The 22,162-nt window shown below is 35.5% G+C and overlaps 2 protein-coding genes across 3 annotated transcripts; one reads left to right on the top strand and one right to left on the bottom strand.

Annotated features, from left to right (window-relative positions):
- Positions 1 to 3: 3 nt before the first annotated feature.
- On the top strand, positions 4 to 2,489 carry LOC125211819 (vesicle-associated protein 4-2-like). Of its 2 annotated transcripts, none has more exons than XM_048111756.1 (7): positions 4 to 376; positions 1,037 to 1,107; positions 1,220 to 1,301; positions 1,396 to 1,514; positions 1,710 to 1,754; positions 1,864 to 1,983; positions 2,065 to 2,489. In XM_048111756.1, the coding sequence occupies exons 1-7, from the start codon at positions 106 to 108 to the stop codon at positions 2,125 to 2,127; spliced, it is 771 nt and encodes a 256-aa protein (XP_047967713.1). In that variant the 5' UTR covers positions 4 to 105; the 3' UTR covers positions 2,128 to 2,489. The 2 variants fall into 2 exon arrangements, with proteins under 2 accessions (XP_047967713.1, XP_047967712.1); XM_048111755.1 differs by having other exon boundaries at positions 9 to 376; positions 1,710 to 1,787.
- A 3,360-nt stretch (positions 2,490 to 5,849) lies between these two features.
- LOC125211818 (sugar carrier protein C-like) lies at positions 5,850 to 8,204 on the bottom strand. Its single transcript, XM_048111754.1, has 3 exons — positions 7,971 to 8,204; positions 7,558 to 7,880; positions 5,850 to 7,135 (listed from the first exon to the last, which is right to left on the bottom strand). The coding sequence occupies exons 1-3, from the start codon at positions 8,107 to 8,109 to the stop codon at positions 6,023 to 6,025; spliced, it is 1,575 nt and encodes a 524-aa protein (XP_047967711.1). The 5' UTR covers positions 8,110 to 8,204; the 3' UTR covers positions 5,850 to 6,022.
- Positions 8,205 to 22,162: the final 13,958 nt, after the last annotated feature.

Raw genomic sequence — 22,162 nt, 5'->3', positions numbered from 1 at the left:
AAAGTGGACGAGGAGATCTTTACCGCCTGGACATGACTACCGTTTAATTTCTAAGTCATCCACCAAACGACGTCGTTGGGAGCTCCCGGGGCGGCGGAATTAGCCATGGCGCTTGTGGAGGAGAGGTCCTCTTCCTCCGATGGAAAAGTCTGGGGACTGTTCAAGCTCCCTTTCCGGAATTCGCATCACACGACGTCGTCGCCCGCAAATTTCGCTCATTATCCGCACAATTACGGTCACGGTAACGGTAGCGGTCAGTTCCCGGTCGAAGGAGCAGCTGCGCCACCCACCTCCTCGGTCTCTTCAGTTGCCAGATCGCTTCTCCCAGCACGACGTCGTTTGAAGCTCGATCCCTCTAATAAACTTTATTTTCCTTGTATGTACGCCCTGCTCTCGCTAATTTCCTCTGATTTTGGAGTTTTTATGTTTGGATAATTGATGGTTGTGTTTACTCGTTACATTATACTTGATTGATGGTAATGGTTTTGGTATGATGTCACTTTTTCTTTCCTAGTTTGATTGAACTTGATCTGTGAGGTAAGGTATGGAATTAATTTCTGCTTGAATTGAGTATAGATAGTGAATGTTATTGATAATTGAAACATTTGTTTTGTTCTGTAAACTTTAATTGGAGAATTTTTAGATTAGATGCAGAGGCAAATCAGTTATGTACAACTCAAAATATGATTGCTTTGTGCTTTGAGAGGAGATTGATCTTTAGTGATAACTGCATAGTGTTGGTGCACTATACAACTCATTCGTTACTTTCTTTTCGGTCAATACATTATTCTGTGTGTGTTTTCATGTCATTAGTTGTCGGGATTCATTTGAGAGATGACTTCCTCTGTGACCCTAATCACCTGCATAAGCACGGGTGAAGCACGGACGGAAGTTCCTTTGACTGAATGCCGCTTCAAATTTGTAACTTCGTGGTAGTTGATCTTTCCGTGTTTTCATGAGCAAAAACTAATTGAATTGGTTGAACTCAAGGTTGTCATATATGCATTGGTTAACGATTAATTTTGATTTTCTCCAGACGAACCAGGTAAGCAAGTTCGAAGTGCTATCAGAATAAAAAATACAAGCAAGTCTCATGTAGCTTTTAAGGTATACCCAGTTGCATTTTTCTTTTTTATTCTCGCTTGTCAGTAGTTGTTAAGCTGCACAAACCAACTTTTTATTAGTAAGTGACTAAATGTATATGATTGATGTTGCTTAGTTCCAAACGACTGCACCAAAGAGCTGTTTCATGCGTCCACCTGGCGCCGTTCTTGCTCCTGGCGAGAGTATCATAGCAACTGGTAACAGATTGCCTCAATCCCTATATGAATTCCGTGTTCCTAATTTTTGCTTTTGGTTTGAAATTTTGCCTTTTATCCTTCTTGGTCATCTCAGTATTCAAGTTTGTCGAGCCTCCAGAGAACAATGAGAAGCCGATGGATCAGAAAAGCACAGCGAAGTTCAAAATCATGAGCCTAAAAGTGAAAGGCCCAATTGACTACTTACATGAACTGGCATGTCCCATCCTGATTGTATTTCTAGTGCTATTTGTTTTGAAGCATTGATTTAATTCACAGCAAACCAAGCCTCATCGTAGATGCTAGTTATAGAGTTCACATAATTTATTGACTCCTGACTAATTCGTGCTAGATAAAATGAGTTCGTATCTGTTTCTACACTTTCTCATCTCTTCCATTCTCTTGAATCAGTTTGATGAGCAAAAGGATGAAGTGGCCGTAGAGCAGATACTTAAGGTTGTTTTTCTAGATGCAGAGCGTCCTAGCCCTGTAAGCGATGATTTTAGGGCTAATTATGTCTTATAGAAATGCTCACAGCTTATCCATTTGAGTTTAATCTTTGAAGGCGCTAGACAAATTAAAGCGCCAGTTGGCTGAAGCTGAGGCTGAGCTCGAGGCTCGCAAGAAGCCTTCAGAAGACACGGGGCCAAAGTTTATAGGAGAAGGAGTTGTCATCGATGAATGGGTAAACCGTCCAACCTTCAAATATTTGTCTCAAGCTGTTTTCTATCATTTCATTTTGGTGTTTACCCTCGACATTTTGCAGAAAGAACGAAGAGAGAGATACTTGGCTCGTCAACAAGTGGAAGACCTCATAGCCTCCATATGACCGGAGTTTCTTCTGCACTATGGTTTTGATAGATTTGTTTAAATTACGTTTGATGAGTTTTGGACTTTTTTCTTGTGTCGATATGAGTTGTCAGTTGTATCAGTGACATGTTGTACTAGTGATTATTGGCTTAATGTCAAAAATCACATGTAGACAGGGGCGGAGCCACGGTGGGCCAGGGCTGCCCTTGGGCCCCTCAGCCATTTTTCTAATTACTATATATTCATGTGTATGCAATGTTTAAGATGTAAACAATTTAGCGCAGTTGGTCTCAGTGTCGGTCATTTGTTAGCGAGATCCAAGGTTCGAAACTCTCCCAGAGCAGTTCTCATATTTAATAATTTGCTCTTAATCTTTTTGAATTATTTAGCTTTATATATTAGTAAGCCATTTTCCTAATTACTATATATTCTATGCTTGTTGTTCATTTACTTTTTTTTTCTTCTTCTTGATTTAGTAATATTTTTTTATGTTCTCATATTTATTTATATATTAGATTTTCTTACATTAGAAACTATTATTAATTATTTTTCGCTTGTAATTTTATATGAATCCTTTTATATTGTAATCGAAAAAAATAGTCTTTATAATTTAAGAGTACAAACTGATTCTTTGACTCTATAAATATTTTAAATATTACATGATACTATTAATAAAATCAATATTAGTTATTTCTTTTATTATAAAAAATTTGGAATAATAATTCTCTGATCTAATAAATATGTAAATATATTATTATTAGTAAAATTGGTGTTATAGTATATTCTAACAAATTCATCATCTATTTTTCACGTGTGGCTTTTTATATTGCATATGTTCGAGCTGTTTCCGTGTCTCATTAGCACTGAACACAAATTTCAATGGTCGTTTGGGCCCCCCACCGTAAAATTTCTGGCTCCGCCACTGCATGTAGATATGCTACATTTCTTCTTCAAACGAAAGAAGCGATTGCCATTGGCCATCCACAACCATTTTCTTTAAAACATTCAATTCAATGCATCGATTGGAGTTTAAAAATTATGTACTCCCGCCGTCCCATTCAAGATGTCCACCTTTTCTTTTTTCCCAATTAAGATGACCACTTTCCAATTTTGGATATAATCTTCTCTCTCCTCGTTAAAATATTCAACTACCTTTTTCCTCTCTACTTTATTCCACCTAACAACACCTCCTAAAATCCCGTGTAACTCAAGAATGTGGCCATCTTGAGTGGGACGGAGGGAGTATAAGAGGTTTCTCAAGCAATGGAAAGATTATATACCACCCATTAATATAATATTTGACTAATTCACGTTTCCAATTTTATGTAATAATCATTGTAAAATTTTAGTTTTATTTTATTATAAAATGATATACAAGATTTGATCTGAACTATAGAGTTACGTATTACACAATGCCAAGAAATCGAGAACAGCTCTTTGAAATACAAATGAAACTATATTTATGATCTAGATTCTTAGAACTCTTTGAACAACTCTTAGTGGTAAAATAAGTAAGGGTGAAAGTTGATTCTTTGGAATTTATGATCGTGAATACATTTCTGTTACCTATTTCACCCTTCACTAGAATTAATTTACAAAATCACATTGAAAAACAATATGCAGTCCCAGCCATCAGTCTCCTAGATCCAGTAGATTGGATTCGATCGTCATTATCATATAAAGCAGTGTTTGCACTATTACACGCCCCTATATATAGAGTATTAAGACCATTTTAGTCTTAAATATAAGTTCAAAATACGAATTTGGTTCAAAACATTCACTTTTTAAAAAACAGGTCCATAACAAATGAAATCATCGTCGGAGTGGTCCTTTTTTTACGGTTTCGTCAAAAAATAACGGTCATGCCACTGTGCAATTAGTGTTAATTGTTAACCGTTAGTTTTTTTACGGAACCGTAAAAAATAGGACAACTTTGGCAACATTTTCATTTTGTTATGGACTTCTTTTACAAAAAGCGAATGTTTTAGACCAAATTCATATTTTAGTCATATGTTTAACATTTACTCCTATATATAATCAATTATCGTTTATGATAACTTTATAAAAGAGAGTGATACTATTTTTAATAGTAAAACTTTATAACAAGTTGTTAAATAAATACGATAGATATTTAATTTTTCTAATATTCTAGGAGTAATTCACTCACTTTCAGCTTGTAAGATCTTCTTAGTTTCATCCAAAACTCTCTAAAGAGAAAATAAATGTTGGATAAAGCTCTATCTTTTGCCTCAAAAGACAAACTTTATGCAAATTAAATTAATAAAAGAAGAAAGAACTAGTATATATTCGCTAATACTTATCCAATTCTAAAAGCCTAAGTTCTCTCAAATTCTGTCACGAATCATGTGACTAGTAGTTGCACTTTCCAAATTTTCCGTGACCAAAATGATTCGTCTCTTTTCAGTTTCTTCCTTAGCAAAATGAAAAACAAAGATGTGATCTATGTTAATCTAGAATTAATGATCACCTCTTTGCTTCATTTTGAAGACCGTGATTTAATTGATGATACATTATTCATTTTTTTCGATTTTCCTTCAAGAATACTAAAAGATATGGATAATGTTTCTTTGTCATCAAAAAGGGTGTTGGTCTCTTTATTTTTTGCCATAATGTGAGAGGTGACATTGACAATGGTTTACATGGGAATTGGATTCCTGCCTTGCTAAAGGAGTGAATACTAAGGTTTACATATTTATTGATGCCAACAAGAAAAATCTAAAGTTACTTTTATTTCTTTATTATCGACTTTTGCCATTATCCACTCTTATATTTATCAAAAAAATGTTTACTTTATAAAAGAAATAATGACAAAAATCACATTTTAATTACGATTCTAGAATTAGGTAAGATGCCCACTGACCGGTATTTAGTTATTGACGTTATATACCTCATTTCTAGATTTTGTTTTCTCTATAAAAAATCTTGCAATTGTAAAAAGTTGAAAAATGTGAATGGCAAGATTTGTATAAAAAGATTTTTTTGAGAACACTTAACTTATTAAGGCTCAATCACAAAAAATACACTCCAAATTCTTTGGTAATTGGTGAATTTCTACATCCAAGAAATTCGAGGTGTCTTTTGGCTGCAAGGATATAGTTAGAAGGATTTGAAAATTAGTCTCAGAGTTTGACTGAGCCGCAGTGCGCATGTGCATCGCGAGGGAAATTTTGACTTCTTATTAATTATCACATCATGCCTACAATTTTGCTCGATGGGTCAAGCTTTGGATCAACCACCATAAAATCTTAATATTTGGCACCTTTATGATAGATTATGCATTTTATATTGTTGTTAGTTTATTTTCAACTCAGGTTTAGCATGCTTTCTTTAAATAAAAAAAAAATTCAAAAACGGCCAAAAATAAAATTAAAATTAAGATAATAAGTATGCCAAACAACTACATTCGACGTCAGATAACTAATTGCAATAGCAATTAAACTATAATCGAGTTTTAATATTTTTTTTTCACACTATTTGGTTACATTAGTTTTATTGAATGATATCTTGACTTCTTTATATCAAATATCATCCACACCACATGTGAATAACGAAGTATAGACGAACAATTTCAATTAATCCGATCTGTATATACTACGATCTCCAATTTTAATTCCAACTGAATTAATCAAAAAATACTTTTCATACTAGTATTAATTTCAATCATCATTTGAATATTACTCATCCATCGTCGAATCAAAGGAATTCAACTCCAACATCAAATCAAAGGAATAATGAACACCAATTTAATTCAAGAATTACTACATTACATTGCAATCACATGAACAAGACATCATCTACTGAAAAACAAGCTCTAAATAGCATAAAGAGTGATAATAATTTCAATATTTTCATCTTGATTAAAACCAAACTAAATTTAACCTAGACCACATTCATCATACTTTATGATAGGTATCGCCTCCTCCCTTCTTCAACTCAACACTTCCATTACCATATTCCACATCACTCATAAACCTGGACCAGAACCAATGCTGCTTCCACACAACCACCATCTCCTCAATCGGAATGTTCTTTGTCTCCGGGAGGAAGAAGTAGATGAACACCGTCATCACCATCACGAAGAACCCGAAGAACAAAAACAGCCCGAACTTCAAGTGGCAGAGCATGGTCATGAAGATCTGCGCCACCGCGAAAGTGAACACCATGTTCACCGACACGTTGAGGCTCTGGGCGGCCGACCGGATCTCCAATGGAAAGATCTCACTAGGCACGAGCCACCCCAACGGCCCCCATGACCACGCGAACCCGGCCACATAGATGCATATGAAGAGCACAACCACGATCGCGTACCACTTAGGCAGCTCCCCTGGCTGCCCGTCCACGCCAAACTTGATCGCGATGAAGATCGCTACACAGACCTGACAAACAAGCATTTGGATACCACCCTCGATGAAAAGGAACCTCCTCCCTAACTTATCAACATAGTAAATTGAGACGACGGTAGCTATAACGTTGACACCACCGGTGATCACAGCCGACATGAGGGCTGCATCACTACCAAACCCGATAGTTTTAAACAAGACCGGGGCGTAGAACATGATGACATTGATGCCGGTGAGCTGCTGGAAGAAGGGGATGGCGATGGCCATCGTCAAATGTGGCCGGTACTTCCTCTGCAGGATGTTCCTCCACGGGTGCTCGACCTTGCTCGAGGCTTGGCTGGCCTCCACCAAGTCGTTGAACTCCTCGTCCACGTTGTCTATGCCTCGGATCCTCTGGAGCTTGGACCGGGCCTCCTCGCTCTGGCCACGCTCGATCATGGAGTTGGGCGTCTCCGGGAGGATTAGGGAGCCCACGGTGATGATGAGGGCCGGCACCATCGCACCGCCCAAGCTCAGCCGCCAGCCCCACCCGCCCTTGATCTTGGCGAACCCGTAGTTCAGCACATTGGCTGCTAGGATGCCTATTGTGATTGAGAGTTGGAAGCCAATGTTGAGAGCTCCTCTGTATTTGTAAGGGGCCATTTCAGAGAGGTATAGTGGCACAGACTGCAATCAAACAAAACAAAGAATTTGTTTAATTTAATTCACAGATTTTCCACACTAAACAGAGCAAGTTAATATCTCCGGCTTAGTTTATAAAAACGTCACTGAAAAGCAGATTTTATGATATGAAAAAGCAGATTTTCTGTAAATGATTCTCTGTCGTTTTGTGAAACACTTCACTGAGCTTATTGTTACTTTATAGATCAGATCTGAACTACAACAACATACCATTGACTCACAACTTGCAATATTTTATTTCCTTTTTTTTTCAAAATGCCATAAAATATCTAAATCCACAAAGCAGGGGATAACAGCGACAAAAAAATCGGAGAAAAAAATAGCATGTTGGAATTATTCTAAACACAATCGGAATTCATTGAATTTCGATCCAAATAAAACAAATGCAATTGAAAGAGATGAGAAACCTGATTGGCGAATCCGATGCCGAATCCGAGGAAAATCCGGCCGACGATGAGCATCCAAACAGCCTTAGCGAAGCCGTTGATGAGCGCGCCGACGCAGAAGAGCACGCCTCCGCAGAGCATCGACAGCTTCCGCCCTAGCTTCCTGGTGACCGTCGACGCCACCAGCGACGAGCACAGCGCCGCCAGATACAGCGACGAGGTGAACATCGTGAGCGTCTGGCTGTCGAATTTGCAGTACTGATTCGTCGAATCGTCGGCCTTCTGCTTCCTGTACACCGACGGGAAGAATTTCTCCAGAAACGAATCCATCGACGTCACTCCACCTGCAACAGCCAATCACATCATCGCAATTTGTTACTATTTGTATTTTCATTTTCATAATTTGCAATATTATCATCGCGATTTGTAATTACCAGAGATTCCGATGTCGTAGCCGAAGATGAGGCCGCCCATGGCGGCGATAATGCACGTGACCACGACGTAAGGCGTTAGGTTGCCTGGGTATTGCTTGCCGCCGGCGCCGGCGCTGGGGCCGAAACCGCCTCCTGCCATTTTTATCTTCGAGAGCTTTAGAAAATGAAAGTGGAAGAGAAGGATGAAATGTAGTGAATGGTAGAGAGAGAAGGAGAGTGAAGGAAATGTATGGGAAGAAGGTGAGTATATATAGAGAGAAAATTGTTGACTTAGAAAATATGTGTGCGATATAATGAGTAGATTATAGCTGTCATTTTGGGTGTGCTAGACTACATCATGCTAACCTCTTCCTTTTCTATTTCTATAGTTTATTAGTGAATAAGAGTTAATTACTGCTGTATATAAGAAAATGAATCTTCTACAAAGAAACATATCAAAATAGAAATCAATTTAACTATAATAAAACAGAGAGAGTGCCATTGGCTAGCTAGCATACAAATTGAATGAGCTTATATGTAGGAATGCAAACAATTTGTGACACTAATCGGATACGTATTAAACTTGAAACTAATAGGTTGGTTTTCAGTTTATGTAAATTGAGTTTTTATAGTGTATATTAGGTTAAAAATTTTGACTTTATTGTGTAATATCATATTGCGTTAATCCACGTTATATTGTGTGGTTCATGTTGAGTTATGGGTTATGTTTCAGTAGGTGGGTTTCATGTTCAGGTTGATAAATTTCTAAACAGGTTGGTTTAGTTAAACTTTATTAGGTTAAGTCATTATTAAGTTGATTCGATAATGACTCAAATCTTAACAGTTCAGGTTCGCGTTAGTTCTTGACGTGTTTAGTCATTCTTAATTTACCCGATAACGACCTATATTACTCTAAGCTAATGTGAATATTTAATGTTATCACGATAATAATTCTACGTACATATTGTGAGTCCAGCTAAAATAATTTTTGTCTATCTGATAGATTTAGTGGTCTTGATTATACATTTTGTCTTTATTAATGAGACTCAAAGTTCATCCGAATCTTGATTAATCGTATAAAAACAATAATACAACGTATTTGAAAATAAAATACTCAAATGACCTGGACCTTTTTGTCAACACCAATTAAATAAAGAGATATCTTCAATAATCCTAGATTCATACTAAGAAATGAGTTTAGTTTCGTCTTCACATGTTTGACCCCAAGTGGGAGGCGTGTATTTAATACTACAAATTGGTGAAAATTATTACACACACCCCATAAAGTTTTTCTTTATTATTAATTTCAAATTTTCAATAACGGCTATGGTAACCAAATTCAAGTTCAAAATGATTTGATTTGTAAAGTCGAGATCTTCGGATATATAGCCGATAGCTAGTCAACTTTGGATAATCATTTAATGGAGTAATTAATAAAGTCGAACACTTTTGGATAATAATTAGCCAACTTCGGAAATCAGGCACTTAGTTTATTTGTATGAGAAAAAAATGGCTAAATAATCTTATCTAGAAGTATTAAAATTGAGATTTTCCCACTAAAATTGGGGCAGCCATAACCATGCGTTAAATTTACATGGTTGATCTCATTAGCTATTACTATGCGAATAACAGAAAAGTTGTTTGATTTTGGACTTTCTTTTTTCTTTTATTTGTTTGGAATTATCCAGAATAGGAAAGCTATAGTTTGCCTAACAAACAATTAATATGTTCGGATGAAAATAGACCGTCAAACTTCTTTAATGAAATTTTTGGTTTGAACACACATGTTCCGAAGATGCCTTTGGCATAATTCGACTAATTCTGTTCGACCGAATTTGCAGATTAAACTTCATGTTGTCAATTGGGCTTCATTAAAGAATCTACTAAGTAAGTTAGAATAAAAATTCAATACTTTTGAATGAATAATTGTATAAATCACTTATATTTTTTTTTCTTCAACTGTGATTGATTGTCAAATCACTTGAGCAATTTTTACTCTTAAGTTTGGTGATTTATTAATTTTAATGAGTGCTGCTAACAACAATGTAGTCCATAATTTTAGGAACTATGATATGGATAAAGAGAAGGAATGGATATGGCTGAGTCATCAACTACGTGTTTGTAAGTAGAGAAAATTGATGTGGTATCCGTCGGCGCCAATAATAATTATAACGGTTGAACAAACGTGATTTCCAAGTCCTTTCCGCTCCCCAAACACGCCTCACCTCTCCTTACATTATAAGAAGCACAAAATTGTACATTTATAATCAAATAAGGAAATTGTGTAAATTTATACTCAAATAAGGAAATCGAAGAGGAGTAGTAAAATTAGTGTGAACGTAGTTTTTGTCAATGGTATATTTAGTTTCATTACGTCTCACCACTTTGAATTAATGCAAATTAATTAAGCACACGATGAAGTCTCTCAGCGCTTATCTTCAATTTGGCTAAATGACTTTGAGTAAATGTTGATTCTAAATGTTACTAATATTCATGTTGAGAGTGATACTAAATGGATAATCTTGAACGGATCCAAAACATAATTCATTCAGTTCGGCTTGATATTATATAGTGGAAAATACTTTATGAGAAAATAAAATATTTGGCTTAACATTAAATATTTCATAAAGAAAAATTAGTTTGTTAGGGCCAGCGTATAACATGTCGAACATCGACGAATAACCGCTTTAGGTTATTTTTATGGTTCTAATAAATGAGATCATTTGTATATAAGAGAAGTTTCATTATATTCAAATTTATTCCTTATTGTTGAACTGCATGACTAGACTAAATTGGAGTTTTTAGATCTAATTTTTTATAAATAGAGGTGCAAATGTATAAATTATTTTCGCTGGAATGAATTGTAGTTTTTAAATTGAATAAAGTAAAAACCAAGTTCAATGAATTCAAATGAAGCATGTGTTGAATCATTTCAAACTCTACTAGAAGTAAGTAACAACATACTGTAGTTTCAAGGTATTACGTACCTGAATGAAGTAATAAACCTACTACGATGAAGTAAAATATGCTTGTAATGAAGACCGAAATAATTGCGCATCTCATAAAAAAAGTAGATCTAATGGCCTTAATTTGGTCTCTAGTTCGCTCTTTAAAATTAGTTCGACATTGATCACAATTATAAGAGTAATATATCTAGTTATAACAAATTCATGTTACACTAGATCGATTTTCCATTAATAATCGCTTTACGTAATTTATAAAATGTGAAAAAGAACTTCATATTTTCATATGATTCAATAACGAAGGACCGAACTTATTGTTCATGAGGTTATTGTGATTAAAAGTAAATGAGCGCCCAAATCATAGATTATTGCTGAGAATCATGATGAATTGAAAGATGAGATTATTGGAGATGGGTTGTGATCAAATGAAAATTCTAAATATTGTACAAACTAAAAACTATAATTTAGACTATTGAAAAATGTTAATAATTTACAAAAAAGCATCAATAGGAAAATGTCAACCGGATTTCAATGGTTGTCAATGATTGATGTTGTGTTGATATTGTGTTGATACTGTGTTGACATTAAAATCTTGAAATTTTACACTGTGTTGATATTGTATTAAAATTATGTTGAAGCTGTGTTGATGAGTTTTGAGTTTGTACAATATATAAGTTTGCATTTTATCACTACCCTATTGTAGACAGTGACATATTCAAGATTTTAATGTTAGGTTTAAGTCAATGCTAAAAACATTTATCGATTATTATTTTGATGTAGTGATGTCAATCTTTGCATAATATACTTCATATACTCTCTTCGAAAGTATGAATTATTTCATTTTTAGTCTGTCTCTGAAAATATGAACTTTCTAATGTTGGATACACTTTTCTCTCTAATGAGGTGAAACTCAATCTCCACTAACAATCTTTTAATTACTTTATATTTCTATCTCTCGTACTTTATAATAAATTAAAGGTTTATACTCTCTCTGTTCCATTAAAAATGAAACGTTTCCTAAAATGGAAACAACTCTATCTCTATTTTTTCATCTCTCTTACTTTACTCTCTCTTATTAACTCACAAAACAACACTACCTAAAATCTCGTGCTGATTCCCAAATGTTTCATTTTAAGTAGGACGAAGGGAGTATTTTTTAGCGACGGAGGGAGTATAATTTTTCCCAAAAGACTTATTCTTGCAATAAAACTCAATGCCAACTAAAGAAGATACTATGATGTAGGCTACCCTTTTGGTACATTTGAACCTACCCCGAAGAAATGAAGGTAATTCCAATGGGAACTCTTACCAAAAAAACAACTTACTCCCTCCGTCCTACATAATTTTATACACTTTGATCCGACACGGGTTTTAAGAAATGTAATGGAAAGTGAGTTGAAATAGTTGGTGGGATGTGGGTCCTACTTTTAAAGTATTAGTTTTATATAAAAAATGGTAAAAGTGAAATGGGTAAAATTATGTGGGACGACCCAAAATGGAATATTGGGTAAAATTATGTGGGACGAAGGGAGTATAAGATTGGCTCCACTTAATGGGAAAACACATTTAAGCTAGAAAACATACCTTGACATTAGTCGTTGGAACAAATAATGCAACCACCAGGTGAAAATTATGATAAGCCCTTCCCAATGTAGGGAAGAGAGCTCATAAATGAGTTTTAGGCTTTAAAAAATATTCAAGAGTTGTGTGAAATGAATCCCCAAATTCTATTTATACTAAATGAGTAGATGGACAAAAGAGGGAGAAGATGGAAAAGGGTTAAAAATCTTTTCTTTGTGCTCAAGACTTAGTTAGGTGGCTAGGCGGGGCTCGAGTCACCCGATCAAGTGAAACTCTGGCCCGCTTCGCCCCGTGCATCCAGCTAGGTGGCCTAATTTTCAAAGTCTACTTGGTCGAGTAGAACCTCATGGAGTCCCTCTAATACACTTTTTATTTGCACTAAAAATAACTGCAAATATACAATGTAGATATAGTATACCTAAAGGTCAGTTGCTGGATATCGAACACAGAGAATAGAATTGCAACTGTCTATTATATTCTAGTCGTCAATACTATCTAGAGACATAGAGTTTTGGATTTGAATTGTGAAACTGGACAGAAATAAATAAAGTAAAAGAATCAAAGCATAACAACAAATAAGTTAAATCAGACAAATAGTGGAATTTCAAATGATTTCACTAACTCTTTTAGTAATTCTAATCAGTTCTACTTTCATCATTCTCTGTGTACAATGAGCCCTCCCTGTCACAAATATTGTATGAACACATAACATAAACCAATAAAAGTTGTCACCGATCAGTGATTAACAACAATCAAGGTAATGGCCAATTAGTGTTAGAGTTTGTATACTGGAAATCATCTTTCGAGTGATTGAATACTGTTGAAACTCTTATTTTATTTTCCAAAGGAATAAACAGATTATTTTTGTCATAATGTTGTTATGTTTTACATTTAATGGATATTTATTGCATGTTTAAATGTACAAGTAACTTAACAAAGTCTAAGTCTTTGTTTTAGTAGACCGGTTGTGGGCGTCGTTCACTTTAAGGTAACACGGTCAGTTCTAAACAAAGAAAAAGAATAATTTCACAACCTAGATAGGCTTAGACTACCTATCGTGAAAGGTTGCAATGTCATCCGATTATTTCTAAGTCTTACTAATATAAGATGACGTTGGTGTGGTATAGACTGAATGGATCTAACAATGGAGACAGCCTTTATGCTATCTACTCGAAAGACGAGATCTCGTAAATTATTTCTCAATCAATGTGCGTTAGCATTGAGCATTCGGTATTGATTATGCACTACTTTGACTTACCAAATGGTGCGGTTTTTTCGCAACCCAATAAGCCTGGTATATTGGGTAGTGGTGATTAATATCTAGCGGTGCTAGGATTGCTATTATGTTGAATCGTGCGCGAGGTGAGTCTCGTTTGATAACATCCTCAAGAGAAGCTTGAAATAAGGTTTTATTATTCGGAACCTGGCTAGTTGGAGTGTAATCACTCTATGAATAATAAATAAGATTTTCTTGCTGAGTCCTCTCTTGGAATAAATAAGATATTAATTAATTGAGTCCATAGCAGACAATAATTAATTAATGGATGTTTCTATCTTAAGCGCGGGAAATAAATATTAATTTTTGGAAACCCGAAGTACTTGTAATTTCGGATTTGGATGGGGAGTGCAATATTACTTCTGTAGTGGCTGCTCGTAATATTCCAATTTTAGCTTATATTAAATTGGGTTTAATTTAATTAGTAAAAAGCTAATTGGAGGAGCCCATATCCAAAGCCTTCCATAGATCCATGTCTGGGCCCAATATGTGACTTATTATAAATAGGAGAATAAAGGAGACAGAAAATATACTTGCTATATACTCCAAAATTTCGTCCCTCTCTCTATCATCATAGGGGTCGAATTTCTCTCCTTTGTGGGATAGGATTTCTGTCTTCTTTATTTAAGTCCTAGTATACTGGTGAGATCAGTCCACCCTGATATCAGTTTACAGTCCGGGAACTAGTCAGAAGATCCGTGGTTTTGTACTAAAGATCTTCACGTGGAGAAGGCGCTAGCCATCTTCGATTCTTTGGAGAATCATCAAGGTATAATGGCTAAACCGTAGAAAAGCATGTTTTAGGTTTCAATTAATTTAAAGCATGAGTTATTTGAGTTTTGAGCATGATACATGTGATAATTGCGCGAATAGAATTTGTCTAAATAATCTGCTAAATAGATCAGAATTATTATGTAATGATTTATGATAACATAGCGCTTCCGCTGCCAGTCCCTTCAATTAGTTGAACAAAAGCTCAGGAAAAATCAAGCGCAACGAGTTCTGATCATTAAACATGAAAAGAACTACTCAACCAAGATGACACATTTCTATTTTTGGTAACTTTCTCTCTCCAATTAACACATTCAACCACTTTTTTATCACTCCAATTAAATATTCAACTCTCTTTCTCGCTCCATTTAATACTTACTCTTTCTCTCTCTAATTAAACACATTAACCAACAACTCCTAAAATCCCGTGCCGACTAAGAAATGTGTCTTCTTAGCCGGGACGGAGGGAGTACATAAAAGTCAATTACTATTAATCCTCAAAATGTTTAGCAATCCATAAACAAATGAACTAAAAACAATAATTAAAGTATGAGACATGAAATAAACAAACAAAATTCAAGGTTGAATCTTGAAGTCTTCAGTCTCCTCTTGCAATCTCCAAGAATGATGGGAGAATTGGGGTATTGTCTAGCTTCGGTCTCCAAGAATTAGAGTATGGAGTAGAGAGAGATGAGCCCCTAGAGTGGTGTATAGATGGTTAATAATATGAGTAGGTTATGGGTATATATAGCCTTGAAAAATGTCTAGACTTGTTAATTTTCATGCCGTACAAGTTATGGAAAAGATTGGGTTCACAATGTAACAATTTCTTTCTTTCCTTGAATTTTTGCCTTAATTTCCGTAAGCTTTGACTACATTGCGCTACGTTTGTAGAATGGTCATAATTCTCCACAGAACTTCGATTGAGACGTTCAAGGTACACACTGATTGGACTTCGACATCACCGGCAGAATGGCTCAAACTGAGGTTGCTGCATCTCCGCCTATACTCAACAGATAGTTGACTTCATCTAAGCATGTCGCTGACTTCATCTTTTTTTTTTATTTGATTAATATTCTCCCCGGTTGAAAGTAGATGTTACACTTTCTTTTTTTATTTGTTCCAAAAAATACCATTTTTCTTTTTTCAGAAAATATTACTCCTATTTTACATTAATATTATTATTTTCTCTCTCCACTTAATACAAAAATAACATCTCTTAAAATTTTGTGCTATTACTCAAGTGTGATATTTAATACGGGATAGAGGGACTATTACCTTTTGCTAAGACTCATTTTAAGTGGGATATTAAAAAAAAAATGACTCATATATAATTCGACTAAGGAATATTCGACAATTTTTCTGTCTATTTAATACATTAAATAAATTCTTCTAAAAAGGTCATGTCATACTCCAAATGTTAGCAATAACTATTAAGTAAACTAATGGACCATCTCATCTCATGTGGACATCAACAGCCGACATATTCTTCAATTAATTCATTCAAAATTTGATCTGAAGACTAATCTAATAAGTAGTTTTCGGTAGCATAAAAAAAGACAGAAAGCTGAATTAGTTAGTTAACTAGATACAAATTAAAATGTGCCTGCTTATTTGCAGACATAATCAAGAGGAAGAAATTATTGTTATTATATGATTCATATTGAAGTTTGTGACAGCTAACATATTGCGAAAAAGTATTGTTTATGATGGAGAAGCATCTATTATATCTTAGGCTTAAAGGTTGAGTTGAGAGATCAGATCATTTATTCATGTACAAGATGGTGACATAACATTGGCAATGGGCTTAAAATGTTGAGAATTTAATGTGCAATTTATTATTGTTATGCCAGATTACACATATCCCATATTTATAAGTTTTATCTTGTTTTATATTGCTATATTTGTTGAATTGTTGCAATCGTAGTAAAGGCTGGATATTTTAACTTTTAAGGACGCCCCTTCCTGAAATATCTTGGAATTCTATAATGATTTAGCTTTTCTAGATGATGATGATGTAGCCTTTTTGCCCATAGTGAATTATTATTATTATTATTATTATTATTATTATTATTATTATTATTATTATTATTATTATTATTATTATTATTATTATTATTATTCCAAAACTTATAAAGCTAAATAAATTCCAGGTGAGAAATTGTGAACTCAGAAATTAGATCAAGGCCTGCTTAATTAAAAAATTTAGGCCCAATTAATTATCATTATCCTAAACCAAATTATTTCAAAACTTATATATGGCCCAATTAAATGTGGCATGATACGTACGTATGTAATCTTTACCATAAACATTGACAAGTTTTGTCACATTTCAAGATTAAGGTTCTTTCATTTTTCCAATTTAAGACTCAACTTAATTTTTATACTATGTGACTTTGACTATGATCTGTTTATCTACTTCAGTATTTTTACAGTTTCAATATTAGACTTTAAAATATCCATTCTACAAAATATAAGAAAAAATAAAGATAATAGTAACTGCAGCACTAATGACTTTTTCAAAATTTCGTTTTGTTTTAGTTAGTGTTTTACCACTGAATTTATGAAGGAGATTGAAAGTGACCTATAAAAAAGAAACTTAACAGAGAAATGTGGGATGTGAACAAAACAATGACACAATTTCGTTGTTTAGTTGAGTAGTTAGCTTCCAACAATTTAATAGTTGGTCTTGTCTGTATATCAACCGATTTCCACACCTGTAAAATGAAAAAAAAATAATAATAATTCCTTTTATAATTTAATTTTTGTAGTTCCAAGTACAATTCATTCTTGATCCACATTGGTTTTCTACAAAATGACCAAACAATAAGTAGAAAATAGAGTAAAGGAAAATTTTGGTCCGACTAAAATACGAATTTGGTCTAAAATATTTATTTTGAAAAATAAATCAATAACAAATGAAAATGTCGATGAAGTAGTCCTTTTTTTTACGATTCCGTCAAAAAAGGATCACTTCAATTAGGATTTCATTTTTTTTGACCTGTTTTTCAAAAAGTTAATTTTTGGACCAAATTCGTATTTTGGTCTATATTTAGAATTAAAATTGATATATACTCTATAAAATATCTATGTACCGTTCTTGACCAAATATTTAGAATATTTTATTTCAATCTCAACAAAATGAAAAATATTATGCGACTCCCAACCCCATGCCTCACTAAACACACAATTTGTATTTATCATTATCATGCAGAGTACATCTCACCCAAAATATAATAGAAAAGACATAAAATTTCAGATGAAAGACGAAAACAAAAATGTAAACTGTCCAAGAGTAAAAGGATTAAAAGAGTCAGAAAGGAGATCATCTATGCATTCTTCATTTGAATACATCATCTATAGCTTAATAATAGTACTATCGGAATCGTCATTTGGATACATCATCTATAGCTTAAGGGCATCCTTAACCCCATCCCGGATTTGAGCTGCAAGTCCCCTCTACGTCATCATTCTCCTAAATTTGGGGACCCAGGCCACAACTCCATTAATCCCGCAGGCCACAACTCGGGCCACAACTCAGGCCACAACTATTCATTTGCACTATTCACAACTACAACATATTTTAATCGTAAAATAGAATACGTTGAACAATTAAAACCGGGAAAATTCATTGTTCAGTCAGAAAATAGAAAAAGAAAATTACAAATCGTAGAAAAAAGAACTACTTTTTCTTCATTTGTGCACAAAGGTATTCGATCATCTCACAGTGCAATTCTAGTTCGTACTCCGACATTGTCGAGGTTTCCCTCGATGTCAACTCCATCAGCTGGCCCATCCGCAAAGTAATACTCATATCCGACGTAGAGTCTGATATCTTGTCCAGGGAAGGATTGGGCGGCGGCATAGCGGAGTAGCTCGCAGTTGCCTTTCCCTTTGCTTTCCTCTTTGCCGCCTTTGTGCCCATCGGACGGCTATGAGTACCAGGAGATGAGGGGAAGAAGTCCTCGTCTGTGACATTGAGGTCGATTGGCGGACCCTCCTTCGCTCGAAGTGTAGTGTCCGGCGGCGACTTTGGTTCTCTTCGTCGCCGCTTCAGCCCCACCGGTGTACTTCGGACTCTTCTCGACAAGCTTCCAAACGTCGAAGTACTTGAAGTGCTTCTTCCCGTCAGCTAAGTAATCTGCCTTGGCCTTGTCCACAAGGTCCATCTCGCTGTGCCCGCTCGGCCACATCCGGACTACGTTAGTCCACTTGCCATTCCACTTGTTCATCCCCACCTGGACCCGGCCCCAATGCTTGCGTAGCTTCACGTAGGTACGCTCGAACGAGCCTTCAAGTCGACCAGCGTTGTACTTCTCTGCAATCCGTTGCCAGAACGCTTTGCCGGTTTGCTGGTTGCCGACCACAGCGTCCTCGGAGACGTCGACAAAGTTCTTGGCCAGCCACATTGTCTCCTGCGGACTATACTTCTTCGGCCCATCCTCATCGGCAACCTTGCCCTTGCCCTTGCTCTTGCCCCTCCCTTGAGCGGGCTCCATATCGCTGATCTCGTACTCATTAGTGCTAACTGGCGATTCCATATCCATATTGGTAGGCAACCCGGGACTAGGCGTTGCATTTGGATCGGGTGTCGGCGACAATTGCCAGTTCTGGGAGTTGACGAAATCGTCCATCTGGCGTTGGTCACTGTTAAACTAATCCATAGAACTCAAAAAGTGTTGAAATGCTAGAGAATTGAGAGTGAGAGTTTATGGGGAAGAGCACTACAATGGAGCAAATCTAGTGTATAAATAAAAAAAATAAAAAAAATCATGGGAACTTGCGGCCCGGCCCGAACGCAATTAATGCCGGAACGGGACGCAAGGGGTGCGGCACGGGCACGTATAACGCCAGGCCGGGACGAGACTCGGGAGCGGCTAGGGACGCAACTGCGTCCTCGGGACCATCCCGAGCCGTGACGGAACATGCTCCAACGCTAAAATCGGGCCGGAACTCGCGAGTTGCGGCTCGGCCCTCCTGCGTTAAGGATGCTCTAATACTCCCTCCGTCTCCCATTAATTGACACCAATTTTCTTCTTCATCCATCTCTAATTAATTGACACTCTTATTTTTTACTACTTTTGGTAATGAATCCCACATTCACTAACTCATTTCACTCATGTTTTATTATAAAATTGATACATAAAAGTAGGCCACATTCCACTAACTTTTTTTTTACGTACTTTCTACTACATTTCTTAAAACCCGTGTCAAGTCAAGGGAGAGTAATACTAACTTTACATTCACACGCCCTTTCTCCAAAATTCATATACTTTCTCCAAAATTCTATGCCCCCCCCCCCCCACCACACACACACTAATTATTCACAGATTATGCATTGCCACTGAATTTTAGCCACAAAGCTCGAGCTAGGGAGCTCACATGGAAGATATGCTATGTTAATACAAGACAATATATGCAAACGATGTGATAACTCCTAAAATAATTCTCTCAAAAATTATTTGTAGATCTCAAAAGAATCATACCTCCAAAGGAACCAAAAAGAGTCTATTCATACTTTGGTGTGGATAGGTCGAATAGCCACTTCAATGTCTTGAATCACTCGTCTCTCTTCAACAAAGTATGTGATGGCAGAGCACCATATACAAAGTTCACCGCGTACGGTCAAGTATACAATATGTTTTTTTTTTGTCAGAGGAGATCTATCCACGGTAAGGCGACAAGACATGGAGTGGGCCTTCGTTGTGCTTCAAGCACGTTGGGTGGTAGTCAAATGTCAAGCACATTCGTGGTATCGATTGTGCATCTTTGATCACATGTATACATGTATTATTATACTCTCTCCGTCATTTAAAAATATGAACTTTTGAATGACACGAGTTTTAATACATAACTGGTAACAGAAGAGAGAAATAGAAATGAAAAGTGATTGTGGTATTGTTAGCGGAGAATGATTCACCATATTAAAAAGAAAAAAAAGTTTCATAAATTACAAAGTTCATAATTTTTAGGGACATACTAAAACGAAGATAATTCATATTTTTAAGGGCGGATGATGTAATACACGACATGATAAAAGTACACAAAGGAAACAACATGGTAAACTAGTCAGATAAAATATGTGGTACTAGCTCTGGAGTCACAAGCTAGCCCTGAACTCAAGGTGCACCACTCGATTTTGAGAAGTTGCGTATCAATGAGCATTTAGTGTGAAGAACATGCACAAGTCTAGCTCCAAGTTGGTCTCATCGAATAATTTTGGTCACACACCAATAGATTTCAGCATTCAAATTCATCTTCAACATTATAATTTTAGAAATTTAATTTATATAAATTATATATATTTTAAATATTGTAATTTTTCGTATTTAATTGGTGTCATTTACTAGTTATTAAATTTAATTTTACATACAACAAAAATCTAAATTAAATATAAAATTTGAAGATAACTGAAAAATAAAAAGAAAATTTAAAATTATATTAGTATGAGTACAGAGCTATAGGATTATTAGACCCTCTACTCTAAAACAACAAATGAAGTAGGCAAATAATTTTAATTGTAATGCAAACCTATCTCATTTTGCGTTTACGAGCGATAAATATTTATATTTGGATTTACACTAAATAAATTCAAATTCATTTTTAAAATTTTGTAAAATTATAGTTTTGACTTTTAATGTTATATTTATATTAAAATGCGTTCGAGTTTAATATTAATGGTTAAAGATGCTCATAGAGCATGACACAAAAAATGTTGATATAGACTTGCCCAAGGTTTACTGAACCGGCGGTTAAAACCGAAACCATAACCGTCAGTTACGGTTTCGAACCGAAACCGTGAGATTTTATCCGGACCGAAACCGTTGATTTTTTAACCGTGGCCCGGTTCAGGTTCAAAAATTTTCGAACCGAAACTGTGTCGAAACCGCCAGTTCCAAACCCCAAACCGGAACCGCGAAAAAACCGGCGGTTCAGAACCGTGAAAATCCGTAAAAAAACCGCCAGAAAACCGCCGTTTGGAACCGAAACCGAAACCGACGGTTTTGGAACCGGACCGGAACCGCGAAACACCCTCGTGGTTTGGTTCCGATTCAACAATTTCTAAAATCGGAACCAGCGGTTCCGAACCGTAACCGCCGGTTCCTGAACCGTGGGCACCTCTAGGTTGATATTTCAGAATTAGAGCATCCACAACACCGTGCCGATTCAGGCCCCAAGTCCCCTCCGCGTCATCATTCCCCTAAATTTCAATCCCAGACTACAACTCCTCTAACTCTGCAGGCCTCATTCAGGCCACAACTATTAAATTGCACTATTCACAACTCCAACATATTTTACTTGTAAAAATTGAAAACGTTGAACAATTATAACACGAAAATTTTATTTTTAATTCAAAAATAATAAATTATTCCTTTAAACTAAAAATTAAAAAAAATTGAACAAAATAAGAAAATCAAAATGACAGCCTCCACTTCCAAATTTCCAACATATAATTATAAATTATATAAATTAAATAAAATGAAAATGAGAGAAACCTTCACCCTCCCTCTCCCTCTTCTTCCTCTACCTCCTCTTCATTTCTTCTTCCGTTCTTCTTCAAGGATTAAATTCCAAATACAAAAAAAAATCAAAAAAAACAAAAAAACAAAAAGGAATGGGGT

Source organism: Salvia hispanica, chromosome 3 (assembly GCF_023119035.1).
Source record: "Salvia hispanica cultivar TCC Black 2014 chromosome 3, UniMelb_Shisp_WGS_1.0, whole genome shotgun sequence".
NCBI classification, from domain to species: domain Eukaryota; kingdom Viridiplantae; phylum Streptophyta; class Magnoliopsida; order Lamiales; family Lamiaceae; genus Salvia; species Salvia hispanica.
Note: the sequence above shows the minus strand (reverse complement) of the source record. Positions and strands in the feature narration are given on the sequence as shown.